Genomic DNA, 18694 nt, shown 5'->3' on the forward strand with positions numbered 1-18694 from the left:
CGACCCCTCCTATGCTTCTCAGAGCCAAAAAGACCATAATAGTAAGAAGCTGGCCTTACCCATAATGTAGGGAGATACTCAGAGGAAGTGATCACGTTTCCACTTAGGTCGAATTGATTAATCTGCCGGAAAACTATGATGTTTACATCATCGATGTCATTATTGCCGACCTGGAAAGAGACCGAGAGCGTTGGCAGTGAGGAAACTGGGAGGCGAACTTGCTGGGTGACGTCCCAGGAGCTATTTCAGAGCAAATTTCACTTCTTCAGTAAGGGGGCCAAGTTCACCAAGTCCAAGGGCACAAACTGACAGTGAGGAGGTAGGCTACGGCTGGCCCACAGACACAACTTGTTTGACGAGCACAGCATTTTTTTCCCCTAAATTTCAATTATCTTCTCCAACGTTTTAAGAGAGAAATTTCATACACAAAAAGAGCCAGGTTTTCTGGCCTCTCTTGGAAATAGAGAAAGATGTTCTTGCCTGGCAGCAATCATCAGGGGCTGAGCAACGGCTGTCCCGTGGGTGGGTGGGTGCCCTCCTGTTTGTGACTTTTTCGTATCTGCCGGGCCATGGTCCCCATGACCACCCGTGATCCTGGCCTTAGTTAGCCACCATGGCAGAGAAACACGCAATTTAAAGATGCAGCCATCACAGCCTGATGCCATAAAGACATCCATAAAGAAAATCCACTTCCCAGCCAAATGGTCCTATATGGCCCGCCACTCTCCTGACCCCCATAATCTTTGTGCCTAACGCCCCCTAATCAAGCCACCAAGAGGCAGCCCCCCATCACACCCAAGCCCTCCAGTCTAGCAAGCGAGAGTTATTCCACGGGGAAAAAGCTTCACTTCAAATGATTCTCAGGCTGCTTCCCATGAGCTGCAGGGAGGGCTGCCTCTTTAGGGATCAATTAGCGAAGTCGTGATCAGGAATATCAAGAGACTCCACCCACCAAATGGAAAAAGCAAGGTCATCTGTATATAAGGAGGTCCGACGGCCCCACCACCAATTAAGCTCATGTTGTCTTTATTATCCTTCCTTGATCTGAAATGCCACTTAGACGCTGAGCTCCTCAACTTGGAGGATAATGATCAGAGCTTGCAGGGAGACTGAAGAGACAACAGCTCAAATTTCTCTGGATTCACGACAGCCATGCTGCTCATTAAAAGCCCGCAGGAGATGCTGCTTGTGAAGATGACACTATTCAAAGAGGACCCTTAATTAGGGCCCAGAGCTCCCCCTGGCAAGAGATGAAAGGCAGGCAGCTAGAGAAGCACTGCAGGGTTTCTGCCACGGAGCGTGGTGCCTTACCGCGATCTCCCGGTGGTGGGGGAGGGCCCGCTCGATGTGCTCGTTGCCTTCTGCCTTGAGCTGCACGTGGTACACACATCCCGGCTGCAAGCAAACGCAGGGGTCACGCCTCTCGAAAGGGGCTCGTCGCCTGGTACCTGACCTGCGCCTGCTCTGACCACAGACCCTCAACGCGACCGCGACGCCATTTCCACCCTGTCGCCAGTCCCAGTCTGCGGCCTGTTAACCTGCTTAAGAGTCCCTTTTAAAAGCACCCTGATGAAGGAACATTTATCTCAAGGTCTGCAATTCCTTCAGTCCCCAAGGAAAATTAGATTTGGCTTCCTATTCCAAAATCGTAAGCAAAATATGCTTATTTTGACAAAACTGTGTTTATAGGGCTGTCCACCCCCCACATACACGCAGGGTGTGGTATCTGCAACGACAACTCCCAAATGCTTACAATGCACACAATTTCTGGGAAGTGAGATTTGAAATTTTTCTTTAAAAAAAAAAACTTGTTCTGGGGCACCTGAGTGCCTCAGTCAGTTAAGCATCTGACTCTTGATTTCAGCTGAGGTCGTGATCTCATGATTCGTGGCTTCGAGCCCCGTGACAGGTTCTGTGCTGATATGCAGAGCCTGCTTGGGATTCTCTCTCCCTCTCTCTGTGCCCCTCCCCTGCTCACATGAGCTTGCTCTCTCTCTGTCTCTCAAAATAAGTAATAAACTTAAAAAAAATTTGTTCTTCCTAAAACTTTTTATTCTATTGCTCAAATTTATAGGTGTACATATTTACCAAATAAATCATTACTCTAAGAAAACTTTTAGAGCAACCGATTTCTGATCAATAGCACAAGTGACCTAATGACATGCTAGGATCTAAAGCATCAGGCCGAGGTCAGAGGTGTCTATGTGCAGCTAATGGGGCACAACCCTAAGATACAACTGTTTATTTTTAAACCAGTGTGGATAATATCGTTCTGGTCTCCAAAAATAATGTGTGCTTTGATAGCTGTAGGGTGTGTTTTTTTGCCCTTTCAAGATTTGCCCTTTCAAGGTTTCATTCAAAGATGAAAAGCTATTGTTTTTTAAAAAGTGAGAACACCTCTGTGATGGCCATAATCGTCAACACATTCACTGACTTTACAGCTCGGTGAGGACTGGCAGCACGGGGTTCAGTTCCAAATGGCCACGTGTGCCCCAGAGGGCAAGGGACGCGAGTAATCACTTGGGAAGACAAAGGCACAGTCCTGCCCACTTGCTCACGCACCTGGGCCACCGGGAGCTCATCGGGGCAGCGGCTCCGTCCCACCCGGCTCCCTCCTTCCTCAGGACCCGGGCCGACCAACTCGGGGATTCACCTTCAGCCTCTGGCAGGGGTGTCTCGCCCCAGATGTCCTGACAACGTGCCGGGAAAGGTGAAATGAAAGACCGGACCCTGACTAGGGTCAAAATCCCTAGGAAATCAGCAAGGGCTCTCCAGCCCGGTGTCCTCTGGGAGACGGGCACACTCAATCCCAAACCCTCGCTGAGCAATGTCTAAGGCTGTCCCTCCAGCACCTGTGGCCTGGCATGTAGAAGGCGAGGGCTACCACCAGGGCGGCTCTAAACCCCACTGAGAGCACTAATAAATTCACACCTATTAGGAGGAGGAGGGTGTCTCAGAGCATCAATTACAACAGAAATCTATTGCGCTGGAGAAAGAAACTATATTCGATTTAATTAAATAAAACGCGTGAAGATGGCGAGTTGAGAGCACGTCTGGGCCAGCAGGACACTGGGGAACCCAGAAGTGGGGGGAGAATTCGCGTTCCTGCAACCATGAGAGGGAGGTAAGCCGAGAACACGGAGTCCGCCCCGGGGAAGGGAGGCTCCCCTAGGCCCGACCTGCACAGGCCCCCACGCAGACCCCGTCTCACACTGCTGCCTCACAAAGCTGCACACCGAAACCCCAGCTGGCAGTGACGGTGAGGACCGCCTCAAGAAAAGTCTTGTTTATTGTTGCTCATTAACTACTTGCTGAGTCTCCGTGCCAGGACCACTGCGTGTGCTACATGTATCAACTTACTTACACTTACACCTGTCCTATGTCACACTCATCCTCACAAAGATGACAAAACAGATACAGAAAGGAAAAAACCTTGCCTGAACGTAAACAGCTAAGAAATGACAGAGGCAGGCCTCAAACCCAGGCAGATGGGAGCAGAAGGGCATCTGCACAGCCTTTAAAAAAGGACAAAACTACAAAGGCTGGGCTTGCACCGAACGCATAAGACCAAGGACCTGGCTCCCACGACATGTCCCCTCTCCCTGGGCCCTGGCTGCAGCAGCATACAGCTATGGAACACCCCTCCTGGCCTGTGTATTCTCTGTGGGAAGCAGGCCTGGAGGACAGCAGAGAGCAGGTCCCAGTGGCAGCATGTTCCTCGGGGGCAGGGCCTTCCCACACAGCAGAGGACAGCTAGGAAGGAGCATCTCAGGAAGGCCTGTGTGGACTCCTAAGGATGGCAAGGTAACTGTCACCTTGATGCTGCTGGTGAGGACATGCGGGAGAGAAGGAGCACTGGGCAGAGTGCAGTGTGGGGAGCCCCCCCAGTCGGTGTGCATCCAGCTGGACCATCAGAACATATTCCAGTATTCCAGTCCTCAGCACAACCAGGGAAGACAACCCCGAGTCCGTCCTCCTCCTTCGGCTTGAACACCTCCAGCTCACCAGGAAACCTTGCAACCTGCCTCCCAGGTACCCCAACATCTGACACTGGGGAGTCCTGGACAATGGACGGGAGTATTTTTGTTTTGGGGAAAGAATAGCTTTGCCCCAACATATCAAATGATTTATTTTTAACATTTATTTATTTTTGAGACAGAGCATGAGTGGGGAGGGGAGAGACAGGGAGACACAGAATCCGAAGCAGGCTCTAGGCTCTGAGCCATAGGCACAGAGCTCAATGTGGGGCTCAAACTCACAAACCAGGAGATCACGACCTGAGCCGAAGTCAGATGCTTAACCGACTGAGCCACCTAGGTGTCCTGCCCCAACGTCTCTAAATCAACTGGCAAGCTGCTTCACACGCGAGCTCATGTGATTTGGACAAACATTACCCTTCTGTGGAGCTATGTGTGCCTGTCTCTATGTGAACTATGAATACCCAGTCCGTGCATCTGAGAGCCCAGGGGCCCCACCACGGATCCAAGTGGCCCAGTCCAGCAGGTGCTGTCCAACCCTGCCAGTGACCACACGGTACACAGGTAAGGTCTGCTAAATGAGCAAATGAATGAATGCACACATAAAAACTGAGGACAAAGCACCATGAACCCTAAACTGAATGCTGCAATTGAGGAGTGAGAAGGACAAATGAGGAGTGAGAAGGACAAAGAAGTTGTGGGTTTTTTTTTTTTTTTTAATTAGTTGTTAACACCTAGAAATCAGGAGCTTTCACACAGAAATCTAAACTTGTGACATCCCTTTTAACAATGCAAAGGATCTGGCAGCCCCGAGTCTGTCTTCCCACATGGCTACAGAGAGCTGGGGTTCAGTGGCAGCTGCCCCCTCTCGAGTTCACCAGCCCCGCGTGTGCACCCAGCACCCTTCAGCCATTCACATGTCTCTTCCGGCCCCACAGGCATTTGGCGTGAGAGCCCCTGCTTAAGCCGTAACCACCCGATGCAGGCAAAAGCTGCTCCAAACCCACTGTTTCCCAACTTTAATTTGCCACAAAACCCCAACCCAATGTGTCAGCTCCGTGAAAGGTAAGCTGTGCCAGTTAAGATACAGAAGGACGCTTCCAGAGCCCTAACCCCGCAGCCCCAACCCCCCTGCCCAGCCTGTTCCTAGCCGTCTTGGGGGCAGGCACCACAAGGCAGCTGTCAACAACACAGTGTGCAGACACCCACTAATAAAAGATGTCCAGTCTCACCAGCAATCCACGAAGTCTGAACTTGCCCTCCTCATCCGTCACGGTGTCTTCTCCGTAAATACTGCAGTCGTTCTGTCCCACGGCTTCCACGGCCACACCCTGTTCTGGTTCTCCGTTTAAAGAAGAAACCGTACCATAGCAACTAGAATGGTGAGAGACAGAGCATGATATGCCCGGGGTTTTCTGAAGCACACAAAGGATTTGAGGTAAAGCGTCCTGCCTTTACTGACAATTCACAGTGCAAAGCAGTCCGGTGGGGAAGTGTACCTCGATGAGCCAAGGGGATTCGGTTCTGGCCTTGTCACTTCCAATCCGGCCTTCCTGCCTGAAGGCCCGAGCCTGCCTGAACGCTGCCATCAGTTTCTCTAACGGACGCTCCAGGAAATTACAATTAATGGAGGCCAAGCCTTGTTTTATTCTACTTTACCTTGCTTTCATTAAGCTTTGTTTCAAATAATGAAGCATTCCATGAAATGCAATGAAAACAGTTTCTCATTCTCCACACTCGTTTGAAAATGGCCCATTTTCCTAAACTTCTGATCAGCCAATCTTCATCTCAAGCGCTCTTGCGACTGTTTACAAATACGTACGGTGTGTGTATGAAAACCTTTCCGACTACGTACAACTAACAGAGGTAACGTATGGCGTGTCGTACGCGTGTATGAGTATCTGTGTAAACCATCTCTGGAAGTGCTCTGACACACCGCAAAACCTGATGCGCTAAAACAAGGAAGGGGAACCCAACGTTTTACACTCTCGCCAACATTCTGCAGCCTTACTCCAGTGAGTTCATTTCCTTGTTTTAAAAATTTAATTTGAGTTTCAAGCTCTTGTACAAATAAAATTTTTAAGCAACTAAATGGGCACTCTCAGGCCAATTTCAGAATAGGAACTTCGTGACAGAATCGCTGATTTGGAGGGATCTGAAGAAAACAGGCAGCCGTCAAAACTCTCTGGGCCTGGTCTCTTATCTCCTCTGCCTCCCACGTGAAACCCGAATGCAGGCTGGGTGGAGGCTCCAGGTCACGGAGGCCTGAGTGGGGGTCCAGAACCCGGGCCTGGGGGACAGGGACAGGCAGGCTGCGTACCTGTAGGCCGTTCGGTACCCGGTGACGGAGATCTTTAAGTTCTGCCCCTCCTGCACCTCGATCATTTGTGAGGACGGCTCAAACCGGAACTCCTTCATCATGGGTTTGAAGTAATACTGGCCAGGGCTCTGTGGAGAGACACCCACGGACTGAGCCTCTGCTGCCCCATCTACATATGGCTTCACACGAGGCGACTAAAGCCAGCAGGGACCGGAATTCGGCCACCAGAGCCCCAGGGCTTCCTATGCAGACAAAAATGGTGACTCTGCCTCTCGAGGAAATGGTTACATGAAGCAATTACAACTCTAATAGCAGCCGGCATCACGTGCCTTTAATTCAGTGAGGCAGAAATCAATTTGAATTTTATGAATGAAGAAACTGAGGCTCAGAGAGGTCAAGTAACTCCCCTGAGATGACACAGTACATAAGCAGCGGAGGGAAGATTCGTGGCTGGGTGTGCATCAGTGCACAGCACATGACCTTTCAGATACGCCTCGCTGCCTTCATGCGACGTCCCTGGAGCAGTCCCTTTACACCCAGGCCTCACAGAATGGCCAGCTAATGTGTACCTGCTGAGTCCCCATCACTCAGGGCCTCAGGTTACATCCGGAATGAAACGCTGCCATCCTCCCATCATGGGGAACACGGTTTGCAGAACAAACACAAGCGAGCCACCAAATAAGACTCGGCATTGTAAACAACGCGATGTTGTGGTCAAACAAAGGGATGCCTAGGAGAGGAGCCGCTGAGGCCACGGTAATTAATTACGCTGTCTTAGTGACAAGCCGGTGGCCAGAAAACAAGTGTGTGCGGAAGGGAACAAGAATCGGCAGCATTAAGTTCTAGTAAGAGCAATACCCTAGTTATATTTGGTCCCCTAAGAAACGTGCAGCACTCGATGCTGCTCTTCTGTTCTCAGGTTGTCAAGCGATACCTAAGTCACGCAAGCCATGTCCCTGCTTCCTTGTGGGAACACGGGCAGGTGGCACATTATGGGACACTTTACCAGGTTTGAGAACGTCAGAATGCCATTGTCCTGAGTCAAGAGGTTGGATCGAAAAACACCACCACTGAGGGACAAGAGGACCCCGGGGAGGGGCTGGTCATCTTCCGCCTTTATCTGGGGGCAAGAAAGAACAGCAGAGCAAGGGCAACTCCGTTAGCCACTGGAGGTAACATTTCAAAAGCCAAGAGGCAATTCTTCTGGGTTGTTTTTCTCTTATTGTTATCCATCAGTAGACAGAAGGTCTACTCTTCGTCCCCAGGGGTAACTAATGTTAATAGCTTGGTACGTCGCCTACCAGAACGGCTTCTACGCCCACATAAACGTGCAAACATTACAGCTAGCGCTGACCGACTGGCAAGTTTACAGCAGGGAGGGTGGGCAGGTGGCCCAAGCTCTGCACCTGCTGCTTCTCTCAAGTACGGATCCCGGCCTCCCTCCCCTGCCGGGCCACATATCTACTGCACTGTGTCTTAATGCACATCATCCTAAAGCAGGGGGCGGCCGAGCTCTGCATGAAGACCAGCCACCTACTTCTGTGATAGGAAAGGAGATGATCGAAACTTCCTGGAACATGTGTTCCTTGTGCACTTATTTGCCTCAGTTCCTGGGAGTAGAACTGTTGGATGTTGTGCACTTTGAATTCAGAAAGACACCCCCACATTGCACACCAAAGCGGCCATAACCAGTTACAGTTCCATGAATTATCTATGCATGGGAAAATACACGCAAAAAAATGGATACTGTCTGAATCACGGCAAATCTAAGCTACATCCCAGTGTTTCAATGGTAACTTACTTCCTCCAGTCACTTCTGAAGTTGGGCATTTCTTCTAGTTTATCAGCCACCGGTATTGCTTCTGTAAACTGCCTTTTCATATATTTTGTGGTTCTTATTTCTATCAAATTGTCTTTTTCTTATCAATTTTAGGAGTTCCTTATCATCTTGGGTATTTCTCCTGATATAAAGATTTCTTCCTGATTTGAATGTCTTTTAATTTGCTTTAAAAATGAATCCTGCGTCGGGGCGCCTGGGTGGCTCAGTTGGTTAAGCATCTGACTTCAACTCAGGTCATGATCTCACCATTCCTGAGTTCGAGCCCCACCTTAGGCTCAGAGCCTGGAGCCTGCTTCAGATTCTGTGTCTCCCTCTTTCTCCTCCCCTCCTCCACTAACGCTCTGTCTCTCTCTCAAAAATAAATAAACATTAAAAAAAATTATCAAAAAAAATGCATCCTGTGCTACAGAATTTGAAATCTGTATGTGATGTAATCTATCCTTCTTTTCCTTGAGCCTCCCTCTATGTTGAAAATATTCCCACTTAAGGACCTCCAGACTCACTCCGGATACCACACACTTCTTCCCAGGAAGGATGGTTAAGAAGAGAGGGACATCAAATACTGCTACAGGAACATTCTGTCCTTTTCCACAGAACACAGTTAAGGATGAGAGTTTAAAGCACTTCCCAAAAGGTAGGCAAACAAGCTAATGTCAACAGGTCTCCAAATTATGCTGAGTGAAAGAAGGCCTCCCCAAAGGAGTACATCCTATATGGTTCCATTTGTGTCAAACGCTAGAAAATGCAAACTAATCCGCAGTGACAGAAAGCAGACCAGATGAGCAGGGAGATCGGGAGGGAGGGGGTACCAAGGGGTACGAGCACACTGAGCAGGGTGCCTGACTGTCACTATACTCCCGGGTGCACCCGTGTATGTAGAAACTAGCAAATTATATGCTTTAAGTGCAGTTTATCATACGCCAATTATAACTCAATAAAACCACTTTTCGAAAACGTAAGGGTTACCTCAAAGCTTACGCCGGCCAAAGCATAAGCCTTAAAGTCTCCTATGGTTCCCTCGACCGCGGTCAAAACGTAGCCTTCCTTCTGCGAGGACACTGTGTACTCCAGGTCACTGTGCAGGGGCCCGACGCTAAACAAAAGAAAGCAAGAGCCCGCTGGAGATGGCTGCGCTTCAAGCCTGCAGGAGGCCTCGCCGGCCCCACGGACACCTGCTCCCAAGCATGTGCTTTGTCACGGGCTTACCTATAGGCACCTTTGTCATCAGTGAAGACTGTGATCAGGGGTGAGCTCGCCCCCTTTTCACTGATGACGATCTCGACTCCCTCCAACTCCGGGTGGATCTGGCCTTCCAGAAATAAGCCTGCTTTCCCGTGGATCTCAATCAGCTTCCCTGGGCAACTTTCTAAAGAGGGAACAAATAGAAGAACGGGACTTAGCTGCAGTGGGATGGGGGCATTTTGGAAGGGGGCTTCCCGTTAAAGAAGGGCTTGAAACTGAGATATATGAAGCTAGTTCCAAAGGAGACTGTTCACTATATATATCAGAAGCCTCAGTAATTGGGTGGCCCACACCTCCCTCCATTCCTGAAAGAGTTTGCTCAATGGCCAGGAACGTGAGCACACAAATCTAACTAGGCTGGGTTCTCACTACCCCTCTCTCCACTGTCACAAGGCCTATCTGGTGGAGGAGAGGCTGTGCAGCTGGACCCGGCGGGGAAGATCACCCCAAACAAAACGCCCGCTGGGAAGCCGCACTATTCAATACGCTCTCCTGCCGAACACAAACTGCATAAATGCCCAGGATCCACTGAACCCATGACGCTAGAGAAAACTGTTGGAAGCCAAAAGGCAAATACCCCACCAGCAGTCACTTTAAATTGTCCAGTCCCAAAAAGACCCTCTCTCGCTCCTACCAACAGATACACACACCATCAACAGTTCACACATATGATGCCTAAAGCTCTCATTTCAGCACCGGATGGTTTTGCTTTTCACCTACCTTTCAGTAACAAACTAAAAACATCAGGGAAAAAAGTAATCCTTCCTCAGAAAGATCACCCAACTTCTAATAACCACAGTAACTTTCGGGACACCTGGGTGCTCAGTCGGTTGAGTGTCCGACTTTGGCTCAGGTCATGATCTCACGGTCCGTGAGTTCGAGCCCCGCATCGGGCTCTGTGCTGTCAGCACAGAGCCTGGATTCGGCTTCAGATTCTGTGTCTCCCTCTCTCTCTGCCCCTCCCCTGTTTGCACTCTGTCTCTCTATCAAAAATAAACACTAAATAAATAAATAAATAAATAAATAACCAGTTACTTTCACGGACTGAGACGATCCATTCACTCAGCCACTCACCAAACGGTAACAGCTATGTGCCAGTGCCAAAGGGGATTATAAAGATGGTTTCACTGTAACAACCACACAAAATAAATTTTTAAATGCAGGTAAAAAGAATGGTGAACTGCAGAGATGTGTCACTGGCTCACCGAGTTGACACTTACCTCCGCTGACAGTGGCTTCCATGGACGGGGGATAGAAGAGTAGCTCTTTAGAGGAGGGTGTGACGGTGATTTTCTCTCCAGACCTAAAACAATGAAAATACTTCCATGTGGTTGGTTTTCCCCTCGGTTAGGAAGGGTATGGGAAGAGAGGACGCCGTAGAGAGAGAGCTCACCGTGCCCAGTAAGAGAAGTCATAGGAGAAGGGGCCTTGCAACTCGTCGACCATCTCCTGCGCGGGGGGTTTGGTCCTTCCTTCCCCAGCGTCGTCCTTGCCATTCTTCTCCCTCTCCTGCCGGCGGCTCTCGATCTCGGCCAGCTGCTGCTCCCTCCGCAGCTCCTGCACGGACTTCAGGGGGCCCAGGACCAAGGCGGGTTCACTGTCTATGGAAGATCTGGAAGAAAGGAAGGAGCAGCCTAGAGCACATGGTCACTTACCCCCCGCAGTCGGTGGGAACCGGACATTTCTAAAAGGAGTCACCCGTCAGTAAAAGCCTGACCGCCTTCTGATGCCACCCCAGCGGCACACTCTGCTCCTGTTCTGCATCAACGAATCGCTTTCCAAAAAATAAAAACTGAACTTCTTTGTGACAGTAGCAGTATCTAGTAGGTCCAGGGAACCAGTAACCAGGACAAATGACACTCCCTAACCATGTGGAATCCACATTCCAGGGGGGAGAGACAGACAATAAACAGAAAATGATGTCAGACTGAATACAAGGGAGTAAAATAAAGCACCGTGGAAGGAGACCGTGCTGGCAGCATGGGGGCGCTGTTCTTTACCAGGCTCCCGGGGTGGGGAGTGTGGGCAAGGAAACAGCAAGTAAAAAGCCCTTGGAGCCTCGGGGGCAGTTCCCCTGCCATGCCCAGGGGACAGCAAGGAGACTGAGGTGGCCTGGGCAGCGGACCCAGGGAAGAGTCAGATGTGTCAGAGGGTCCAGGGGGAGCAGGTGTCAGACCCTGGATTTCATTCTGGGTGGGATGGAGAGCCACTGGAGTTGTAAGCGGAGGAATGACAACGTCCCTACTTTAAAAGGCCTCTGGCTTCTGCACAGAGAACACAGTCAGGAAGCAAGAGCCCATAGAGGAAAGCCAGGCAGGACGGCCGTGGCAAGGATCCAGGCAAGAGACAGTGGATGGGACCAGAGTACCGAGGCAGCGTGCTGAGAAGGGACAAGATGATGGGCATATTTCAACTGCAAAGCCAAGGATCTGCACGTGGACTGGCTGGGTACGGATGCAGGGGAAAGAAGAGTCGAGAACCATCGAGAAAGATGACAAAGGGTAGGTCTGTGGAGGGCGACAACCAGGAGTCCGGTTTGGGAGCCGGGGAGCACAAGATCCCCATGAGGGATCCAGGTGGTCCTGTCCAGCTGAAACATGCATCTTCTACAATCCCCAGCACAAGCAACCAAAACAAAACCCCCCTCCGAGGTTTCAAAGATATATTCAATAAAGGCTGAAAATAAGGTAATACACGGTCACTACTGGTCCGACCAATAATTGCTACTTTCCAAGCAGGAGGAGGGTAAAAGGCACTCTTCCAGCACCAGGCAGCGCCCTGGGCCCACCAGGAACATGCCCAAGTCCTTTGCCTAGACCCCTGGCCGCCCTGGGGAACGGGACACCCCTTCAATCCACTCCCCGCGGCCAGGAGCTGAGGGCTGTCCCCGACACTCGTCCCGCCTGACCCCACTGGTCGGCGATGCCACATGCTGTCAACTCCATCTCCTCAACAGCACCCCCAGGCATCCACTGCTCCCCAGCCCCACTACCGTGCATCTGGCCGAACCTCCACTGACTCACGCCTACACCCCTGCGAGGGCCTCCGCCCCCTGCCTCATGCGGCTTCTTCTGTGTGTCCACTCAGCAGCCAGGGGGATCTTTGTGAAGCACAAACACCATCCCTCTACTTAAACACATCACAGTGTCTGTGTGACAATGCTGAGACCCTTAACTCGGGCTGGCCCTACGGGACCTACCTCCCCCCGACACACACCCCAAGCATCCACGGGGTCCAATTCAAAGCCCTCATCATAGGTGCAACCTCACAGTCCTGTGCGTGACGCCTGGACTACTGTCTGTGTCCCCTGTGAGACCGTGGCTGTGCCTGAGCACTGAAGAACTCTCAACATTTGCGCAGAGGTGGATGAGCTGAAAAGGCGGGGGACTGAAAGACGGACAAACAGTTGAGGTCGCTTAAGGTAAGGAGGGGGAAAATTACTCAGATTTCCATTTTCTGGCACAAAGATGATCATGTTGCCAAAAACTCTTTCATTTCTCGAGGAAATTACAGTGTCGGGCATCTAACACCTCACCACACAGCAAAAATTCCTCTCAAAGAGGACATTCGCATGAACCTGACTCTCAGGGAGGGTCTGCCTTTCACGTACTTTCTCCCTCATGACCCTTCACTTATCAGGTGCTCTCTACTTTCCAAGACTTCAAGGAAACGTCTCTAGGAAAACAGGCAATTTTTCCAAATTTGCTAAAACACATGAAATACAATGAACAAGCCAGAGATTTTTTTTTCCTTTAGCAAAGACAGGAAGTGTAGAGAGGTCACACAGAAATTTAAGGCACTGAAACGAGCTGTCAGAAGACTCTCCCTCATCCACAGTTAATTCTTGAGTCATAAAAGGAAAGGATGAAGGCTGCCATGAATTTATGGGTATGTCATGTGAGCAGAAAGGCCATTCGTATACATACCTAGAGATAAGAAATCAAAAATAATTTTCAGAGTGTCTGTTAGAGAAGTCCCCAGCCCTCATCCACCCCCTCCTGCGCTCAGAACACCGCAGAGCACAAGTCTTACTTGATTGTCACGGTGACATCCATCATTTTGTCAGTGGTGATAGTTCCAAGGACATGGTGGCGGATGGCTGTCAACGTCAAGATACTGGGTGAAGACCTATAAACCAAAGTGGAAAGAAAACACTAGCAACATCACCTAGTTCTTCTCAAAGGGTCACAAGCAACGCCCTCCAGGGGCACAACCGTTCTGACCCTGAAATATACTACCGAAATCACTCCTAGTTTGGGATGAGGGACCTCCCGAAATACCTATCAGTGTTTAAAGAATAAACTAATTTTCCAATCCAAAACTTTACGCTTCCGATTCTTGGTGAAACTCTCAAGCATTTGTGCAAAGGGAAAAATGGTAGACTGGAGTCCAAGCAACTCCCATCGGTGAGAACTGGAAGACTGAACCAAGATGATAATTAAGGCACTTGAAAACCATACCCTTCCATCCTGGGCTTACAGAATTCTTGGGAAAGACAGCTCATCTCCATCTCCTCAATAATTCATCCAAATGTCTTGAAATCCTTACATAGAAATTCTTTTTAATACCTAACTTTACCTCTTCCATTAAAAATACCAAAAAAAACAAAAAAAAATCCTTTTGTCTTCCAGAAAGAACTCAAGAAGAGACACACACTCACTTGACCCCAGAGAAGGCTCACAAACACCATGGGGCAGGGAAGACCCAGCTTACGTGTCATAGGTGTAGAACGCTTGCTCAAACCGGTGGCAGGAGCGGGGGGTCACCTTGTATACACCTGCAGCCGGGAAAGCAAAAGTCATTTTCAGAGGAGAGTGTCTGTGACACTGAGCGCTTCCAACATCTGAAATCCAAAGGCAGTGCCTCTCACTTGAATACGCAACACACAGCAGATGGGCAATGATGGGATCAGAAATGCCTTTTCTGCTGCCTGTGACAGCTTCTTTCCAGCGACCCGGTCCATTTAATGGCCCCTCACAAGCTCAGGATTTCATTTTCCATAATTGAACAACTCACAGTAGTTTAATCTGCACAAACCGAGCCAACAGGGCCGTGCAGAAGGAACAGGAAGTACATTTCCACTGCAGATGAGAACGAGAATTTTCCACTTAACAGATTCTATTAAAGATCCAAAAGATAACCACAGCCTGACCGCCCTCCTAGAAATATTCCTAAAACAGGGCACAGAGCAAAGCCCAAAAATTTACGCAACAATCGCAGAGAACACTTTAATGCCACGAGCCTGTATAGGGAAACACTCAGGTTAGGGGTATAAGTAGTTTGGCAGAGGAATACTGTCAGTTTCAGGAAGGAGCAAAGTCTAACAATTTATTCCCCCAAATGATCATTAACCAACCTTTTGGACATTCTTCCTACAAAGACCTGAAATTAGTTCAAACTGCCTCTGCTGTTTTCATCACACTGAGGAACCCCCTGTGCAATAACTAGCAGGAAAAAATGCTTAGGTTTCTCCATTCGCTTTATTCTTTCATCCTACAAATATTGACAGAGCACCAGCACCTACTATAAGCCAGGTGTTGTGCTAAGTACGAGTAGACAGCGGAGAAGACTTTGTATTTCAGCTTGGGAACCGAGAGAAGTCACTGAATTACCCACTAGGAAGAGGCAAAGTAAAGCCACAATGAGATGCTACTTTATACCCACCAGGATGGCTAAAATCAAAAAGGAAAGTAACGAATGGTGTGAACATGTGGGCAAACAGGAACCACCGTGCACTGCTGGCTAGAGTACCAACTGGCACATGGGGCCCCTTCAGGAAACAGTCCGGCAGCTTCTTAGACAAGGAAACATCAACTGACCATATAGTCCAGCAATTCCACCCCTGGGCCTCTAACCCAGAAGAGAGGAAAACAGATGTCCACATAAAGACTTGCACACAAATGTTCACAGCAACATGGTTCATGACAGCCACACACTGGTGAACGCACACACAAAGTGTGAACTATCCACACAATGGGATCCAGTAAGGGAAAGCTACAATCCACTAATACCTGCTCCAACATGAACTTCAAGACACGAGGACTCGAAACCAGGCTAAGTGAAAGGAGCCAGCCCAAATACCGGTATGGCAGGACCTCACTTGTAAGTAATGTCCAAAAAAAGGCCAATCCACAGAGACAACAAAGATCAGTGGCTGCCTGGAGCTGGGGGCAGAGATTAACTGTAAACATGCATGAAGGATGCTTCTTCCAAGATGAAAATGTTCTACGCTAGATTATGTGTATGGTCGCGTAATTCAGTACGTTTATTAAAAATCCTCGTACGTTGTAAACGGGTGAGGTTTAGGGTCTGCAAACTGTACCTCAGTACAGTTGGTAAAAAGGGAGAGAAGCCACCGACGGATTTTAAGCAAGGTGTGAGATGGTCCAAATTTTATCTTAAAAAGATCACTTTTAAGGAGAGATCACTGCCCAATGGTGTAGTATTTTTCAAGGGGCAATGACCTAGTGGTCTCTACCTAACTCAAACCCAAGGAGACCAGGAACACTCTCTAGCTCCCAGCTCTAATTCTCTCGGTAAAAACAGCACTCCCTCCAGAGGAAAGAGACGGAAACACAGGGGTACACTAACCACAACCGAAATCAATAGCCTGATACACAAAGAACCACGGTAGGAAAAAAAAAGCCCTTCACAATGATCCTCGGGTGCCTTTCCATTTCTCTAACTCAGAGCCCATCAATCCTTCCAGACTCACCAGGCTTGGACAGGCAGAATCGGTTGACTCCTTTGGAGAGGTTATAAATCCCCACGTTCTCAGGTCCATTTCCATCCTGATAAAATTCCTAAGGGACCAAAGCCAATACAATGACTTACTAGGGGAGACGGAGACACCAAGATGATTAATAATATTTCTGTTTCTGAACCAGTCATCTGTTTTACCCATTAATCATTTGAGCAGTTGGGCACTACAGGAAAATTAAAAACCTTCAAAAACTTCCCACAAAAACATGCTCTTTTTCACTCAATCAACTAACATTTATTGAGCACCTGCTATGTGACAGACCCAGGGCCGGGTCCTGGTGGCGGAAGCAGCTCCTGCTCTCAAGGGGCTTACGTTCTAATACGGGAAGACAGAAAATCCACTGTGGTCAATAAAGAAATTAGATTGCGGCTAATAGTAATGGAGAGGTGGGGAAAATGACCAGGAAAGCAGGCTAAAGCATGATCACAGCAGGAGCTTTTCAGCTTGCTGGGCTCAGGGCAGGCCCTCTCCTTCAGCAGGTAACATTATGGCTACAGCCTGAATGATGAGAGGAAACCAACCATGTGCATTTCCAGGGAAGACGCAGTTGCAGGCGGAGGAAAACATGTGTGCAAAGACCCAGAGGAGGAAACCAGCCTGGTGCAGAAGCGGCGAAGGCTGGTGTGCCAATGCCCAGGGAGCAAGGTGGAGAGATAAGGAGGAGGTCTGGGCTAGGGAAGGGCCATCGTTAAGGAATGTGGATCTCATCCTAAGGGAAAGGGAAACCTGCTGGAGACTTTAAGGGAAGGAACAACTACCTAAATGTGTACCACCGGCTCTCAACTGGGCATCAGCTGACCCATCTCCTGGACAGCTGCTTCTTGAGCATTTGTAGCAGTTAGAATAGTCCACAGGACCTGGAGACACCAGCGGCAATCCCTCCACGTGTCTAAAGTAAGCAATCGCTTCACTGTCGTTTGCCTCAGTTTCTCCACTGGAACCTGACAATGACATCTGCCACTGTCTGAAGCCACAAAGGTCTATAAAATTCATGAATGGACCTAGACAGTCCTACACACATGTTCTCCTTCCTGAAACCCAGGTGGTACACTGCCTATCAGGGAGCTACCTCAACAAGACAGTAAGATGTTAGCAGCTCTGTCCTTTGCACTGGAACATACTAGAGAAACTGACCTAGCTGTACTTATTATTAACACTGACAGTACTGGGGCGCCTGGGTGGCTCAGTCGGTTAAGCGTCCGACTTCGGCTCAGGTCATGACCTCGTGGTCCGTGAGTTCGAGCCCCACCTCGGGCTCTGTGCTGACAGCTCAGAGCCTGGAGCCTGCTTTGGATTCTGGGTTTCCCTCTCTCTCTATCCCTCCCCCGCTCACGCTCTGCCTTTCTCTCTCTCTCAAAAATAAATAAATATTAAAATAATCATAATAACAATAGTAGTGCACACCAAGGAAATCAAATACATAAGAGGTTTACTTAAACTTCATTACAACACTGAGAAGTGGACATTATGATCTGAGGGCTACAAAATCAATACACTTTACACGACATCAATGGCTTTTCCAAATCACTAATCAAAGTTAGAATTTAATGTGGGTCTAGGACAAGAAAATCTCCCAAATCAAGGCATCCTTCTGCTAAGGGACTTTAAACAAAGCTTCCTGACTAGGCTTTCCCGAATAAGGGGGAGAATCGAGGGGCAGAAAAGTAAATCTGACTTAACTACGGTTATAATATTCTTGGCATGCTGGTCCTTCCTGCTTTCCAAAGGACCCTCCAAATAAGAGAATCACCACAAGCCATTCATACCAGAGTGATTGCGTGAGAAAGGGAACATCTCAGCATATAGCCCGTCTGCCTAAACTCAATCGTGGACACATCGTCTTCCAGAACCTCCACCTCCAGACTCTTGTTCTTCCAGCACCAATCTTCATGCATGATGCTCACTGGAAAAGCCACAACACAGACACACGTGGGCATAGAGCATATCACCTCCCTCAACAAAAACTGTAATGACTTAATTTTTTTAAATGTGTACGTGCAGACACACACACACACATACACACACACACAGCAAGTCGTGCTCAGAACTGAGTACTAAAGAGAAAATGAAACCAACGGTCATTAACGTCAACAAGAAAGAAACTAACAGTAATTCAAGATCACACTTACAAGTAAAAATATTTAGGGATCAACAAACTTTTTCTATAAAGGGCCAGCAAGTATATTCCACTTTGCAGGTCAGGCAGTCAAATATTCAACTCTGCCTTCATAGCATATGAGCAGCTATAGATGATACGTAAGCAAATGGGTGCGGCTGTGTTTGAATAAAACTTTATAAAAATAGGCAAGTGGCCCCCATTGGCATAGTCTGCCAAAACTTGATATAACAGAAAACAATTTCCCAGAAAAAAAGATTACTTTGTAAGTTATTCATTGCCACCAGCTCCAAGTTGAGCTTTGAAGAAGCAGAAATATAGGCAATGGGAGTTTTCAAACTGCAGGGAAAAGGGAACCAATGTTGGCCAGGCACTGAACAAACTATATTTCATTTTGTTTGGCACTCTACAGAAAGGCTGTATTACTCCTATTTTA

General features: G+C 48.7%; 1 protein-coding gene across 2 annotated transcripts in view; it reads right to left on the minus strand.

Annotated features, from left to right (window-relative positions):
• The window catches only part of LOC112853362 (BOS complex subunit NOMO1), a 57010-nt gene that overhangs the window by 11714 nt on the left and 26602 nt on the right, over positions 1–18694 (minus strand). For both annotated transcript variants that reach the window (XM_086692993.1, XM_025916928.2), the window contains exons 15-27: positions 17909–18045; positions 16095–16182; positions 14093–14156; positions 13412–13507; positions 10773–10991; positions 10600–10682; positions 9344–9503; positions 9104–9230; positions 7304–7417; positions 6298–6425; positions 5210–5351; positions 1312–1395; positions 60–170 (exon numbers count right to left, since the gene is read on the minus strand). In XM_086692993.1, the coding sequence (XP_086549119.1) occupies positions 60–170; positions 1312–1395; positions 5210–5351; positions 6298–6425; positions 7304–7417; positions 9104–9230; positions 9344–9503; positions 10600–10682; positions 10773–10991; positions 13412–13507; positions 14093–14156; positions 16095–16182; positions 17909–18045 (1553 nt within the window). The remainder of the gene's footprint in view (positions 1–59; positions 171–1311; positions 1396–5209; positions 5352–6297; positions 6426–7303; positions 7418–9103; positions 9231–9343; positions 9504–10599; positions 10683–10772; positions 10992–13411; positions 13508–14092; positions 14157–16094; positions 16183–17908; positions 18046–18694) is intronic.

The sequence above is a fragment of the Puma concolor genome, chromosome E3 (assembly GCF_028749965.1).
Source record: "Puma concolor isolate L17-30 chromosome E3, mPumCon1.1.hap2, whole genome shotgun sequence".
In the NCBI taxonomy this organism is placed as follows: domain Eukaryota; kingdom Metazoa; phylum Chordata; class Mammalia; order Carnivora; family Felidae; genus Puma; species Puma concolor.